Source organism: Pseudophryne corroboree, chromosome 3 (assembly GCF_028390025.1).
Source record: "Pseudophryne corroboree isolate aPseCor3 chromosome 3, aPseCor3.hap2, whole genome shotgun sequence".
Classification (NCBI taxonomy): Eukaryota; Metazoa; Chordata; class Amphibia; order Anura; family Myobatrachidae; genus Pseudophryne; species Pseudophryne corroboree.
Genome location: NC_086446.1, coordinates 418,648,004 through 418,664,458, shown reverse-complemented (window position 1 = coordinate 418,664,458; position 16,455 = coordinate 418,648,004). Strand labels below are relative to the sequence as shown.

The 16,455-nt window shown below is 46.7% G+C and overlaps 1 protein-coding gene across 3 annotated transcripts in view; it reads left to right on the top strand.

Annotated features, from left to right (window-relative positions):
* Positions 1-16,455, top strand: part of PLCG1 (phospholipase C gamma 1) — a 186,967-nt gene that overhangs the window by 97,221 nt on the left and 73,291 nt on the right. For all 3 annotated transcript variants that reach the window (XM_063960251.1, XM_063960252.1, XM_063960250.1), the window contains one exon: positions 1,417-1,501. In XM_063960251.1, the coding sequence (XP_063816321.1) occupies positions 1,417-1,501 (85 nt within the window). The remainder of the gene's footprint in view (positions 1-1,416; positions 1,502-16,455) is intronic.

Here is a 16,455-nt window from a genome sequence, read left to right as displayed (position 1 = left end):
TTGATGTCTCCAGTGGCACTGGGCGATCTCAACGTAGTTTTGGGATTCCTAAAAAATCACATTGGTTTAAACAACTCAAATCTGTGGATTTGATATATCTCACATGGAAAATGACCATGCTGTTGGTCCTGGCCTCGGCCAGGCGAGTGTCAGAATTGGCGGCTTTATCTCACAAAGCCATATCTGATTGTCCATTCGGACAGAGCAAAGCTGCGGACTCGTCCCCAGTTTCTCCTTAAGGTGGTGTCAGCGTTTCACCTGAACCAGCTTATTGTGGTACCTGCGGCTACTAGGGACTTGGAGGACTCCAAGTTGCTGGATGTTATCAGGGCCCTGAAAATATAGTTTCCAGGTTGGCTGGAGTCAGGAAATCTGACTTGCTGTTTATCCTGTATGCACCCAACAATGCTGGGTGCTTCTGTTTCTAAGCAGTCGATTGCTCGTGGGATTGGTAGCACAATTCAACTTGCACATTCTGTGGCAGGCCTGCCACAGTCTAAATCTGTTAAGGCCCATTCCACAAGGAAGGTGGGCTCATCTTGGGCGGCTGCCCGAGGGGTCTCGGCATTACAACTTTGCCGAGCAGCTACGTGGTCGGGGGAGAACACGTTTGTAAAATTCTACAAATTTGATACCCTGGCAAAAGAGGACCTGGAGTTCTCTCATTCGGTGCTGCAGAGTCATCCGCACTCTCCCGCCCGTTTGGGAGCTTTGGTATAATCCCCATGGTCCTTTCAGGAACCCCAGCATCCACAAGGACGATAGAGAAAATAAGAATTTACTTACCGATAATTCTATTTCTCGGAGTCCGTAGTGGATGCTGGGCGCCCATCCCAAGTGCGGATTATCTGCAATACTTGTACATAGTTATTGCTAACTAAATCGGGTTATTGTTGTTGTGAGCCATCTTTTCAGAGGCTCCGCTGTTATCATACTGTTAACTGGGTTCAGATCACAGGTTGTACAGTGTGATTGGTGTGGCTGGTATGAGTCTTACCCGGGATTCAAAATTCCTCCCTTATTGTGTACGCTCGTCCGGGCACAGTACCTAACTGGAGTCTGGAGGAGGGTCATAGGGGGAGGAGCCAGTGCACACCACCTGATCGGAAAGCTTTACTTTTTGTGCCCTGTCTCCTGCGGAGCCGCTATTCCCCATGGTCCTTTCAGGAACCCCAGCATCCACTACGGACTCCGAGAAATAGAATTATCGGTAAGTAAATTCTTATTTTTTGTTATTGCAAACTTTCTAGGCTTGTAATTGTTATGCTGGTCCTTCTATCTATTGTTACTTACTTCCTGAGATTAGTCCACAAATAGAAATGGAAGGGGCAGAACAGGATTACTGTGCTTTACGCCTCATGGTTTTGCAGTGATCAAATCATTTACCGTCATTATTTTGATGTTTACACTCATTAGGATCTCTGTCAAGGACTTGAAGAATATGCTGTCACAGGTCAACTACAGAGTTCCAAGCATGAGGTTTTTACGTGACCGATTAACGGTGAGAGAAACCCCCCTCCTGCCCTGACAACCAGACATTACCCTTGTGCCCAGTTTCCATACTGTTTCATGGTCCCATTTTTCTGTCCACCTCTTTGTGCTCCTTTCATTATGTACTTTGACACTAGTGTTCTACAAATAAGTCCATTAAGGAAGGATTAAAGATACCTTTATATGAACGCACCTCGCTTATTTTGGGTGAGTCGAATGTTCCCGCATATCTCGAAAAGGGAAAAGGTGGATATTATTAGCAGAGTATCTCTTTGATTATTATAGGACCTATGTGTGGTAACACCTAGGAAGACAAAATATCTTTCTGTCTACATCTAACAAGCGCTTGTGGACCACTCATTTGTATAACATATGTGATTCTCAAGATTTGGTGCTCTTGTGAGTTGGGACTGGGTCGAGGTTAGCGGGTGCAAGTTACTCCATTCTATATTTTTGTACTTTGACACTATTATTATTATTATTATTATTATTATTATCCTTTATTTATATGGCACCACAAGGGTTCCACAGCGCCCAATTACAGCGTACATATGCACATAGTCAAAACGGGAAAACAGTAACTTACAGTTGAAGACAATATAGGACGAGTCAGGGTAACTAAGCATATCTACACCAGTAAACAACATAGAGATAAGTTCCAGGTGGCCAAAAAACTGCAGGATTTGGGCAGTTGAGGATTATTAAAGTAAGAAAAGTATAAGCACATGAGGGAAGAGGGCCCTACTCCTGAGAGCTTACATTCTAAGGGGAGGGGTAGACAGACAGGGGTGACACAGATGGGGTACATAGAGAGCGTGGAACAGAGGGTTAGGATGAGATTTGGCTGGGTTTGGTTAAGTAAATGGGTCTTAAGAGCCCGTTTGAAGTTTTGTAGAGAGGTGGAGAGTCTGATGGGGAGAGGTAAAGAATTCCAGAGAGAGGGAGCAGCACATGAAAAATCTTTTGGAGATAGGAGTGGGAGGAAGTAATCAGAAGACAGGAGAGTTGGCGTGCATTAGCAGAGCGAAGAGGACGGGTGGGAGAGTAAAGGGAGATAAGGTCAAAGATGTAGATGGGAGAGGAGTGGGTGAGTGCTTTGTAAGTGAGTGTGAGAAGTTTGAATTGGATTCTGAAAGGGAAGGGAAGCCAGTGAAGGGCCTGTAGGAGAGGGGTGGTAGACGTAGTGCGTTTGGTGAGGAAGATAGCCGGGCAGCAGCATTGAAGATAGATTGGAGTGGAGAGAGGTAATTGTCAGGGAGGCCAGTGAGGAGGAGATTACAGTAGTCCAGTCTGGAAATAATCAGTGAGTGAATAATGATCTTAGTGGCATCCTGGGTGAGAAAAGGTCCGATTCTGGAAATGTTTTTGAGATGAAAATGACAGGTTTGTGAGAGGCGCTGAATGTGTGGTTTGAAGGAGAGGGAGGAGTCAAGGATTACGCCAAGACAGCGTACTTGGGGGCTAGGGGAGATAATCGTGCCATCAATGGATAATGAGATTGTGGGAGGTGAAGCTGTGCAGGGGGGTGGGAAGATGATCAGCTCAGTCTTAGACATGTTGAGTTTAAGAAAGCGCTGGGACATCCAGGAAGAGATAGCAGAAAGACCGTTTGAGGTACGAGTGGAGAGATCAGGGGAGGAGAGGTAGATTTGAGTGTCATCAGCATAGAAGTGGTATTGGAAGTTAAAAGAATTAATGAGTTCACCTAAAGAGGACTTATAGAGAGAGAAAAGGAGAGGACCAAGAACAGAGCCTTGGGGGACACCAACAGTTATTGGAAGTGGGGGGGAGGTAGCATCATGAGAGGAGACAGAGAAGGAACGATCAGAGAGGTAGGAGGACACCCAGGAGAGGGCAGTATCACGCAGACCAAGAGGGTGAAGGATTTGCAGAAGGAGAGGGTGGTCCACAGTGTCAAAAGCAGCAGAGAGGTCAAGAAGAATAAGCAGAGAGTAGTGGCCTTTAGATTTGGCTGCATGGAGGTCATTGCAGACTTTTGTGAGGGCAGTTTCAGTGGAGTGGAGAGAACGGAAACCAGACTGGAATGGGTCAAGCAGTGAGTGAGAGGAAAGAAAGGCAGTGAGGCGATTATAGACAATACGCTCAAGAAGTTTGGAGGCAAAGGGGAGGAGAGAGATGGGTCGATAGTTGGACAGAGTGTTAGGTTCAAGGGTAGGTTTTTTAAGAATAGGGGAGACGAGCATGCTTGAAGGCAGAGGGGACAGTGCCTGATGAGAGGGAGAGATTGAGAAGGTGGGCAAGATGGGAACAGGCAGATGGAGAGGTGTAGTGGAGGAGGTGGGAGGGGATAGGGTCGAGCGGGGAGGTTGTGGGGGGGGGGGGGGGGGGCGGATGAGGGCCAAGACTTCCTCACCAGATACATGGGAGAAAGATGTCAGAGTTGGTAAGAGGGAAGGGGAGGGGTGGCAAGGGATAGGTGGTTGCTGGTCTGGTGGGATGTGATATCCTGACGTATGGAGTCAATCTTGGATGTGAAATAAGTGGCAAAGTCAAGAGCAGACAATGAGGAAGGGAGAGGAGGTGGTGGTGGGCAGAGGAGGGAGTGAACAGTGGCAAAGAGGCGCCGGGGGTTGGAAGACTGGCTAGAGATGAGGATTTTGAAGTATGATTGTTTAGCGAGGGAAAGGGCAGCACTGAAGGATGAGAGCATGAATTTGAAATGGAGGAAGTCTGCTTTAGAGCGTGATTTCCTCCACTGTCGCTCGGCAGTACGTGAGCATTTTTGTAGATATCTGGTGCATTTGGTGTGCCAGGGTTGAGGTGTTGATCTGCGAGGGTGAACAGTGGTTGGTGGAGCAACAGAGCCAAGGGCAGAAGTAAGAGATGCATTGTATAGGGATGTGGCTTGTTCAGGGCATGTGAGAGAGAGAATAGGAGAGAGAAGTGAGTCAAACGGAGGATAGGGATGAGGTGTCAATAGCCTCAATGTTACGCTTAGTGATGGTAGCCTTAGGAGGAAGAGATGGGGAAGCAGAGATAGATCAGTTGAAAGAGAGCAAGTGGTGGTCAGAGAGGGGAAAAGGGGACACTAGTGCCTGTCTAATTTCACTTTACTGCTCTTAAAGGAACAGTAAACTTAAAATTGTTTTTGTGTTTTGTATAACGTGATTTTCTCTAACGTCCTAGTGGATGCTGGGGACTCCGTCAGGACCATGGGGAATAGCGGCTCCGCAGGAGACAGGGCACAAAAGCAAGCTTTTAGGATCACATGGTGTGTACTGGCTCCTCCCCCTATGACCCTCCTCCAAGCCTCAGTTAGGTTTTTGTGCCCGTCCGAGCAGGGTGCAATCTAGGTGGCTCTCCTAAAGAGCTGCTTAGAAAAAGTTTTTAGGTTTATTATTTTCAGTGAGTCCTGCTGGCAACAGGCTCACTGCATCGAGGGACTTAGGGGAGAGATTTTCAACTCACCTGCGTGCAGGATGGATTGGAGTCTTAGGCTACTGGACATAGCTTCAGAGGGAGTCGGAACACAGGTCACCCTGGGGTTCGTCCCGGAGCCGCGCCGCCGATCCCCCTTACAGATGCTGAAGATCGAGGGTCCGGAAACACGCGGCAGAAGGCTCTTCAGCCTTCATGAAGGTAGCGCACAGCACTGCAGCTGTGCGCCATTGTTGCTACACACTTCACACGGAACGGTCACGGAGGGTGCAGGGCGCTGCTGGGGGCGCCCTGGGCAGCAATATTAAATACCTTTGATGGCAAAGAATACATCACATATAGCCATTGAGGCTATATGTATGTATTTAACCCAGGCCAGATATCTCAAAACCCGGGAGAAAAGCCCGCCGGATAGGGGGCGGGGCTTATTCTCAGCACACAGCGCCATTTTCCTGCTCAGCTCCGCTGTGAGGAAGGCTCCCAGGACTCTCCCCTGCACTGCACTACAGAAACAGGGTAACAAAGAGAAGGGGGGCATATTTTGGCGATATTTATATATTTAAAGCGCATATAACAAAAACAACACCTTTTAGGGTTGTTTATATACATTTTATAGCGCTTTTGGTGTGTGCTGGCAAACTCTCCCTCTGTCTCCCCAAAGGGCTAGTGGGGTCCTGTCTTCGATAAGAGCATTCCCTGTGTGTCTGCTGTGTGTCGGTACGTGTGTGTCGACATGTATGAGGACGATGTTGGTGTGGAGGCGGAGCAATTGCCGGTAATGGTGATGTCACCCCCTAGGGAGTCGACACCGGAATGGATGGCTTTAATTATGCAATTACGTGATAATGTTAGTACATTACAAAAGTCAGTTGACGAAATGAGACGGCCGGAAAACCAGTTAGTACCTGCTCAGGCGTCTCAGACACCGTCAGGGGCTGTAAAACGTCCCTTACCTCAGTCAGTCGACACAGGTACCGACACAGATGAATCTAGTGTCGACGGTGAAGAAACAAACGTATTTTCCAATAGGGCCACACGTTATATGATCACGGCAATGAAGGAGGCTTTGCAGATCTCTGATACTGCAGGTACCTCAAAAAGGGGTATTATGTGGGGGGTGAAAAAACTACCTGTAGCTTTTCCAGAATCAGAGGAATTGAATGACGTGTGTGATGAAGCGTGGGTTAACCCAGATAGAAAACTGCTAATTTCTAAGAAGTTATTGGCATTATACCCTTTCCCACCAGAGGTTAGGGCGCGCTGGGAAACACCCCCTAGGGTGGATAAAGCGCTCACACGTTTATCAAAACAAGTGGCGTTGCCGTCTCCAGATACGGCCGCCCTCAAGGATCCAGCAGATAGGAGGCTGGAAACTACCCTGAAGAGTATATACACGCATACTGGTGTTATACTCCGACCAGCAATAGCCTCAGCCTGGATGTGCAGTGCTGGGGTAGTGTGGTTGGATTCCCTGACTGAAAATATTGATACCCTGGATAGGGACAGTATTTTATTGACTCTAGAGCAATTAAAGGATGCGTTTCTTTATATGCGAGATGCTCAGAGGGATGTTTGCACTCTGGCATCGAGAGTAAGTGCGATGTCAATATCTGCCAGAAGAAGTTTATGGACGCGACAGTGGTCAGGTGATGCGGATTCCAAAAGGCATATGGAAGTATTGCCATATAAAGGAGAGGAATTATTTGGGGTTGATCTATCGGATCTGGTGGCCACGGCAACTGCCGGCAAATCCACTTTTTTACCTCAGACCCCCTCCCAACAGAAAAAGACACCGTCTTTTCAGCCGCAGTCCTTTCGCTCCTATAAAAACAAGCGGGCAACAGGACAGTCTTATCTGCCACGAGGCAGAGGAAAGGGTAAGAGAGGGCAGCAAGCAGCCCCTGCCCAGGACCAGAAGCCCGCCCCGGGTTCTACAAAGCCATCAGCATGACGCTGGGGCTTTACAAGCGGACTCAGGAGCGGTGGGGGGTCGACTAAAGATTTTCAGCAATCAGTGGGCTCGCTCACAGGTGGACCCGTGGATCCTGCAGATAGTATCTCAGGGTTACATGTTGGAATTCGAAAGATCTCCCCCTCGCCGTTTCCTAAAGTCTGCTTTACCAACGTCTCCCTCAGAAAGGGCGACGGTATTGGAAGCCATTCACAAGCTGTATTCTCAGCAGGTGATAGTCAAGGTACCCCTCCTACAACAGGGAAAGGGGTATTATTCCACACTATTTGTGGTACCGAAGCCGGACGGTTCGGTAAGACCTATTCTAAATCTGAAATCCTTGAACCTGTACATACAGAAATTCAAGTTCAAGATGGAGTCACTAAGAGCAGTGATAGCGAATCTGGAAGAAGGGGACTTCATGGTGTCCCTGGACATAAAAGATGCTTATCTGCATGTCCCAATTTACCCCTCACACCAAGGGTATCTCAGGTTCGTGATACAAGACTGTCATTATCAGTTTCAAACGCTGCCGTTTGGTTTGTCCACGGCACCTCGGGTCTTTACCAAGGTAATGACCGAAATGATGGTTCTTCTACGAAGAAATGGCGTATTAATTATCCCTTACTTGGACGATCTCCTGATAAGGGCAAAGTCCAGAGAACAGCTGGAAGTCGGTGTAGCACTAACCCAAGTAGTGCTTCAACAACACGGGTGGATTCTGAATCTTCCAAAATCTCAATTGTCCCCGACAACACGTCTGCTGTTCCTGGGAATGATTCTGGACACGGTTCAGAAAAAGGTGTTTCTCCCGGAGGAGAAAGCAAGGGAGTTATCCGAACTTGTCAGGAACCTCCTAAAACCAGGAAATGTGTCAGTACATCAATGCACAAGAGTCCTGGGAAAGATGGTGGCTTCTTACGAAGCGATTCCATTCGGCAGATTCCATGCACGGACATTTCAGTGGAATCTGCTGGACAAATGGTCCGGATCGCATCTGCACATGCATCAGCGGATAACACTGTCACCAAGGACAAGGTTGTCTCTCCTGTGGTGGTTGCAGAGTGCCCATCTGTTAGAGGGCCGCAGGTTCGGCATACAGGACTAAGTCCTGGTGACTACGGATGCCAGCTTACGGGGCTGGGGAGCAGTCACACAGGGAAGAAACTTCCAGGGTGTATGGTCAAACCTGGAGACGTCTCTTCACATAAATATACTAGAGCTAAGAGCGATCTACAATGCTCTAAGCTTGGCGAAACCGCTGCTTCAGGGTCAGCCGGTGTTGATCCAGTCGGACAACATCACGGCAGTCGCCCACGTAAACAGACAAGGCGGCACGAGAAGCAGAAGAGCAATGACAGAAGCTGCAAGGATTCTTCGCTGGGCGGAAAATCATGTCATAGCACTGTCAGCAGTGTTCATCCCGGGAGTGGACAACTGGGAAGCAGACTTCCTCAGCAGACACGACCTTCACCCGGGAGAGTGGGGACTTCATCCGGAAGTTTTCCACATGATTGTGAACCATTGGGAAAAACCAAAGGTGGACATGATGGCGTCTCGCCTCAGCAAAAAACTGGACAGATATTGCGCCAGGTCAAGAGACCCTCAGGCAATAGCTGTGGACGCTCTGGTAACACCGTGGGTGTACCAGTCAGTGTATGTGTTTCCTCCTCTGCCTCTCATACCAAAGGTACTGAGAATTATACGGAAAAGGGGAGTAAGAACAATACTAGTGGCTCCGGATTGGCCAAGAAGAACTTGGTATCCGGAACTTCAAGAGATGCTCACGGAAGATCCGTGGCCGCTACCTCTAAGAAGGGATCTGCTTCAGCAGGGACCTTGTATGTTCCAAGACTTACCGCGACTGCGTTTGACGGCATGGCGGTTGAACGCCGGATTCTAAAAGAAAAGGGCATTCCAGAGGAAGTTATTCCTACCTTGATTAAAGCTAGGAAGGAAGTGACCGCACAACATTATCACCGCATTTGGAGAAAATATGTTGCGTGGTGTGAGGCCAAGAAGGCCCCAACGGAAGAATTTCAATTGGGTCGATTCCTACATTTCCTGCAGGCAGGATTGTCTATGGGCCTCAAATTGGGGTCTATTAAAGTTCAAATTTCGGCCTTATCAATCTTCTTCCAGAAAGAATTGGCTTCAGTGCCTGAAGTACAAACTTTTGTCAAGGGTGTACTACATATACAACCCCCAATTGTGCCTCCAGTGGCACCGTGGGATCTAAACGTAGTTTTGGAATTTCTCAAATCTCATTGGTTTGAGCCTCTCAAATCGGTAGATTTGAAGTATCTTACATGGAAAGTAACCATGCTATTGGCCCTGGCTTCAGCCAGGAGAGTTTCAGAGTTGGCGGCTTTATTGTACAAAAGCCCATATCTGATTTTCCATTCGGACAGGGCAGAACTGCGGACACGTCCTCATTTTCTCCCTAAGGTGGTTTCGGCTTTTCACTTGAACCAGCCTATTGTGGTGCCTGCGGCTACTAGCGACTTGGAGGACTCCAAGTTACTGGACGTTGTCAGAGCATTAAAAATATATATTTCAAGGACAGCTGGAGTCAGAAAATCTGACTCGTTGTTTATCTTGTATGCACCCAACAAGATGGGTGCTCCTGCGTCTAAGCAGACGATTGCTCGTTGGATCTGTAGCACAATTCAACTTGCACATTCTGTGGCAGGCCTGCCACAGCCTAAAACTGTAAAAGCCCACTCCACAAGGAAGGTGGGCTCATCTTGGGCGGCTGCCCGAGGGGTCTCTGCATTACAACTTTGCCGAGCAGCTACGTGGTCAGGGGAGAACACGTTTGTAAAATTTTACAAATTTGATACTCTGGCTAAAGAGGACTTGGAGTTCTCTCATTCGGTGCTGCAGAGTCATCCGCACTCTCCCGCCCGTTTGGGAGCTTTGGTATAATCCCCATGGTCCTGACGGAGTCCCCAGCATCCACTAGGACGTTAGAGAAAATAAGAATTTACTTACCGATAATTCTATTTCTCGTAGTCCGTAGTGGATGCTGGGCGCCCATCCCAAGTGCGGATTGTCTGCATTACTTGTACATAGTTATTGTTACAAAAATCGGGTTATTATTGTTGTGAGCCATCTTTTTTAAGAGGCTACTTTTTTGTTATCATACTGTTAACTGGGTTCAGATCACAAGTTGTACGGTGTGATTGGTGTGGCTGGTATGAGTCTTACCCGGGATTCAAGATCCTTCCTTATTGTGTACGCTCGTCCGGGCACAGTACCTAACTGAGGCTTGGAGGAGGGTCATAGGGGGAGGAGCCAGTACACACCATGTGATCCTAAAAGCTTGCTTTTGTGCCCTGTCTCCTGCGGAGCCGCTATTCCCCATGGTCCTGACGGAGTCCCCAGCATCCACTACGGACTACGAGAAATAGAATTATCGGTAAGTAAATTCTTATTATTTTCTAAATGTGTTCATTAAAAGTTACATAAGAAACTTGTTTTTATGTTTTGTATGGAGACAATCTGTGCATCACAATGGTGCTCAAAGCCGTACGTAAGTCCTAGTCCACTCCTAGAGCCTGAACTGGAAGCCATGAGCTATGTGCAGCTTTGTATATTGCTGATTGTGTCACTGCATTTTGTAACATTAATGTATTTTTTTTTTATTAAGCAACTTTTAAAGGCAGTTTGTGAATTTTATAGTTTTATTGTTGCCAGTGTGTTCCAAATTTATGTTTCATATTTCTCAATGTTTTTGTTAAATTTACATATGATTGTTACCTGCAGGTTGAGGGTTCTGCATAAGTCATTTCAGCTGGCATGTGTGATTCACATACTCCGCATTTAAATACATTTCAGTACCGCACTGTAGTAGTTGGCTATATTCTGGGCTCCCGCGGGTGCCGGCGGTAGTGTGCTGGGCCCCCGCGGGTGCCGGCGGTAGTGTGCTGGGCCCCCGCGGGTGCCGGCGGTAGTGTGCTTGGGCCCCCGCGGGTGCCGACGGTAGTGTGCTTGGGCCCCCGCGGGTGTCGGCGGTAGTTTGATAGAAAATTAACTGATGCTAACTGGTACTTATGTGCTTGCAAATTTATTGGGAAAAATTGTGTACTATGCTTGTTATGTTGCTTGTGTACTATGCTTGTGGCTCACCCGCCACACCTTGACAAAGGGGCGGGTGAGCCCCGAAACGTCGGCTTTCTTGTACACTTTGAATACAACCATTTGTTTTGAAAATCCCTGAGTGCCGCTGTCTTCTGTATTGGGACTATATATATATATATATATATATATATATATATATATATATATATATATATATATATAAAATATGTATGTGTGTATATATATATATGTATGTGTGTGTGTGTGTGTATATATATATAAAATATTAAAAGCGCTGCAGGTCTGAGGCATTATATATCAGTGTCGGACCGGGTTAGGCGCTGGGTGTGAGCTGGCAAACTCCCTCTGTGTTTTCTCTAACAGGCGTTATTGTGGGTCTGTCCCCTATAGCCCAGTGTGATAGTGGGTGTCGGTACGAGTGTGTCGACATGTCTGAGGAGGAATGCTCTTCCCTGGAGGAAGCTGGAGTGGGGACAGAACAGAGTGTGGGAGTGAATCTGTCGGCACCGCCGACTGCTGATTGGGTAAATATGTGGAGTGTCTTGAATGCAAATGTGGCTTTATTAAATAAGAAAACATGGAGACAATCCATGGAAGATGCTTTATCCCAAACTCAGACCCCCTCACGGTCACACAAACGGTCGTTTACACAGATAACAGATACCGACACGGATTCGGATTCCAGTGTCGACTATAGTGATGCCAGATTGAGTCCTAAACTGGCTAAGAGCATTCAGTACATGATTGTGGCAATAAAAGATATGTTACATATCACGGAAGACCCTGCTGTTCCGGAAACAAGGGTCTGTATGTTTTAAGGAAAGAAACCTGAGGCAACGTTTCCTCCCTCTCATTAAACACTCTTTTTGAAAAGGCTTGGGAAATTCCTGACAAAAAGTTACTGATTCTCAAGAGAATTCCTATGGCATATCCATTCCCCTCTGAGGATAGGGAAAAGTGGGAGTCAACCCCCACTGTGGACAAAGCTCTAGCACGGCTGTCCAAGAAGGTGGCGCTTTCTTCCCCTGACACGGCAGCACTAAAGGATCCTGCGGATCGTAAGCAGGAAACTACCTTGAAATCTATTTGTCACTACAGGTACGCTGCTCAGACCTGCCGTGGCATCGGCATGGGTGAGTAGTGCGATTGAAAAATGGGCAGATAAGCGGGTAAGTCATCTTTTCTACCGTATGTCCCTGCACAACAAAAGAAAAAAAGGTCGCCGGCAGTGGCATGCTCCCAAGAGTAGAAGTCCTCCCCGGCCTCTACCAAATCCACCGCATGACGCTGGGGCTCCGCTGCTGGAGTCCGCACCGGTGGGGACACGTCTTCAACTCTTCAGTCAGGTCTGGGCTCGCTCGGCCCTAGATCTTTGGGTACTAGAAATAGTGGCCCAAAGGTACAAACTGGAGTTTCAAGACGTGCCCCCTCACCGATTTTTCAAATCTGCCTTGCCAGCTTCTCTCCCGGAAAGGGAAGTAGTATCCGCTGCAATACAAAAACTGTGTCAACATCAAGTCATTGTCACGGTACCCCCGTCACAACGGGGAGAAGGCTTTTATTCAAACCTGTTCGTGGTCCCGAAGCCGGATGGGTCGGTCAGACCGATTCTGAACTTAAAATCCCTCAATTAATATCTGAAAAGTTTCTAATTCAAGATGGAATCTCTCCGAGCAGTGATCTCCAGTTTGGAGGGGGGGATTTTAGGGTGTCAGTCGACATAAAAGATGCCTACTTACATGTCCCCATATATCCTCCACATCAAGCTTACCCTGAGGCTTGCCGTTCAGGATTGTCATTACCAATTTCAGACGTTGCCGTTTGGTCTTTCCATGGCTCCGAGGATTTTCACCAAAGTAATGGCGGAAATGATGGTGCTCCTGCGCAAGCAGGGTGTCACAATTATCCCGTACTGGGACGATTCCTGATAAAGGCGAGATCAAAGGAGCAGTTATTTAGAAACGTTACGCTCTCCCTGACAGTCCTGCAACAACATGGTTGGCTCCTAAATTTGCCAAAGTCACAGTTGGTTCCGACAACACGGCTGTCAGTCTTAGGCATGACCATGTACACGGAATTGCAGAGAGTTTTTCTCCCAGTGGAAAAAGCTCTGGAAATCCAGGACATGGTCAAAGGGATTCTGAAACCGGCAAGAGTGTCGATTCATCAATGCACTCGGGTGCTGGGGAAGATGGTGGCGGCATATGAGGCCATTCCGTTTGGCAGGTTCCATGCCAGGGTGTTTCAGTGGGACCTGTTGGACAAGTGGTCCGGGTCTCACCTGCACATGCACCGGAAAATAAACCTATCTTCCAGAACCAGAGTTTCTCTCCTGAGGTGGCTCCAAAGTTCTCACCTCCTAGAGGGACACAGGTTCAGGATCCAGGATTGTATCCTGGTGACCACGGATGCAAGTCTCCGAGGCGGGGGAGCGGACACACAGGAGGAAAATTTTCAGGGAAAATGGTCAAGCCAGGAAGCTTGTCTGCACATAAACATTCTGGAATTAAGAGCCATCTACAATGGCCTTCTACAAGCGGAACATCTTCTTCGCTGCCTGCCCGTCCTGATTCAGTCTGACAACATAACAGCAGTGACGTACATAAACCGCCAGGGCGGAACAAAGAGCAGAGCGGGCGATGGCCACCAAAGTTCTCCGCTGGGCGGAAAAACACGCAAGCGCATTGTCAGCAGTCTTCATTCCAGGCTTGGACAACTGGGAAGCAGACTTCCTCAGCAGACACGATCTCCATCCAGGAGAGTGGGGTCTTCATCAAGAGACACACAATACAGTGACCCCCTGGCGCTACTAACGTGACTCAATTAGTGTATATGTCCTATAAATATTTCATAAGAAACTTTTTTTTAAAAAGGATCTGCACGCAGCTCACTGTAAAAGGGACCTTCTCTTGCCCCTTTAAACTATACTAAAAGCCAAAAAAAAGAAATACAGACAGCGCTAGCAGGTTCCTTTTTAAGAATATTCCTTTCTTTGTTTTTATTTTTATTTTTTATCAACTTTTATATAAAAGAATATAATAAAAAGAATTTACCTTTTCTTACCCCCACTACATTTATTTAAAGATATTCATATCTAGAAAACATGGCAATATTACACATAAAACAGTAATAACACATATAGCTTTGTGCTCCTATTCTGTGAAATAATTCAGCTGGATACAATTAGCTCACACTGTTAAGCTGTAGTGTTACAAAATGTCCAAATCTCCATTCAGATGATTAGTTGCTCTGTCAACCCAAGCAGGTGTGAATTCTTTAGCAATCCCCCGTAGCAGAGCAGTTGTTACAAAGTCTCTTACTCAAAGTACGGACTAATATTCAAATACTCAAATTGCTTGGAACACACTGAAATTGCTTCCAGACTACTTATATTAGAATGCACAGTCTCAATAATTTTCCTCTCGCTTTGAGAGTATCAATAATATAGTGCACAGCAGCAGTTTAGCTAGTTGTTAGTTAGCTGATTCAGTCTGCAGAGATATAGATGCCTTTCTCAGAGCAGCAAGATTATTCAAAAGTCTCAGCAGTTTAGTTTAAACATGGCCATGTTTCTATAGATATTATTACCACAATTCCTCCTGGGTTCCGTTCCTGTATGCTCCCGGCTCTGGTGCTCAATTACCATTCATACAAGCCTTATCCGGAGAACTTCAACGTTTTGTCCCAGCGTGGTAAAGCAGACTCGTGGTGTGTTGATCTGCAGGTAAGTAAGGTCAGATGAGACGCGTTTCTCCGCCTATAAACATTCAACTGAGGAAGCCGCTGATGTTTATAGGTGGAGAAACGCGTCTCATCTGACCTTACTTACCTGCAGATCAACACACCACGAGTCTGCTTTACCACGCTGGGACAAAACGTTGAAGTTCTCCGGATAAGTTCTCCTAAGGCTTGTATGAATGGTAATTGAGCACCAGAGCCGGGAGCATACAGGAACGGAACCCAGGAGGAATTGTGGTAATAATATCTATAGAAACATGGCCATGTTTAAACTAAACTGCTGAGACTTTTGAATAATCTCTGCAGACTGAATCAGCTAACTAACAACTAGATAAACTGCTGCTGTGCACTATATTATTGATACTCTCAAAGTGAGAGGAAAATTATTGAGACTGTGCATTCTAATATAAGTAGTCTGGAAGCAATTTCAGTGTGTTCCAAGCAATTTGAGTATTTGAATATTAGTCCGTACTTTGAGTAAGAGACTTTGTAACAACTGCTCTGCTACGGATTGCTAAAGAATTCACACCTGCTTGGGTTGACAGAGCAACTAATCATCTGAATGGAGATTTGGACATTTTGTAACACTACAGCTTAACAGTGTGAGCTAATTGTATCCAGCTGAACTATTTCACAGAATAGGAGCACAAAGCTATATGTGTTATTACTGTTTTATGTGTAATATTGCCATGTTTTCTAGATATGAATATCTTTAAATAAATGTAGTGGAGGTAAGAAAAGGTAATTCTTTTTATTATATTCTTTTATATAAAAGTTGATAAAAAATAAAAACAAAGAAAGGAATATTCTTAATGAGGAACCTGCTAGCGCTGTCTGTATTTCTTCATCAAGAGGTCTTTGCAGAAGTGACAAGTCATTGGGGAATTCCTCAAATAGACATGATGGCGTCTCGCCTCAACAAGAAACTTCAGAGATATTGTTCCAGGTCGAGGGACCCTCAAGCCAGTGCGGTGGACGCCCTGATGACACCGTGGGTGTTTCAGTCGGTCTATGTGTTCCCTCCACTTCCACTCATTCCAAAGGTGATAAGGATCGTAAGAAGAACAAGGGTTCAGGTGATACTCGTTGTTCCAGATTGGCCACGGAGGGCCTGGTATCCGGATCTTCAGGAATTACTCATAAGAGATCCCTGGCCTCTTCCTCTAAAAGAGGATCTGTTACAGCAAGGGCCGTGCGTGTTCCAAGACTTACCGTGGTTGCGTTTGACGGCATGGCGGTTGACCGCCAAATCCTAGCTCGAAAGAGTATTCCCGGTGAAGTCATCCCCACACTACTTAAGGCTAGAAAGGAGGTAACGACGAAGCATTATCACCGTGTTTTGGAGAAAATATGCGTCTTGGTGTGAAGCCAAGAAGGCTCTTACGGAAGAATTTCAGCTGGGTCGTTTTCTCCATTTTTTGCAAGCAGGTGTGGATGCGGGCCTAAAGTTCGGCTCCATTAAAGTCCAGATTTCGGCCTTATCAATTTTCTTTCAAAAAGAATTGGCCTCCCTTCCGGAAGTTCAGACTTTCGTGAAGGGCGTGCAGCACATCCAACCTCCATTTGTGCCCCCAGTGGCACCATGGGACCTTAACGTGGTGTTGCAGTTCCTTATGTCACATTGGTTTGAACCTTTACAGAAGGTTGAGTTAAAATTTCTCACTTGGAAAGTGGTCATACTATTGGCCTTGGCGTCCGCAAGGCGGGTTTCGGAATTAGCGGCTTTGTCTCACAAGAGCCCCTATTTAATCTTCCACGCTGATAGAGCGGAA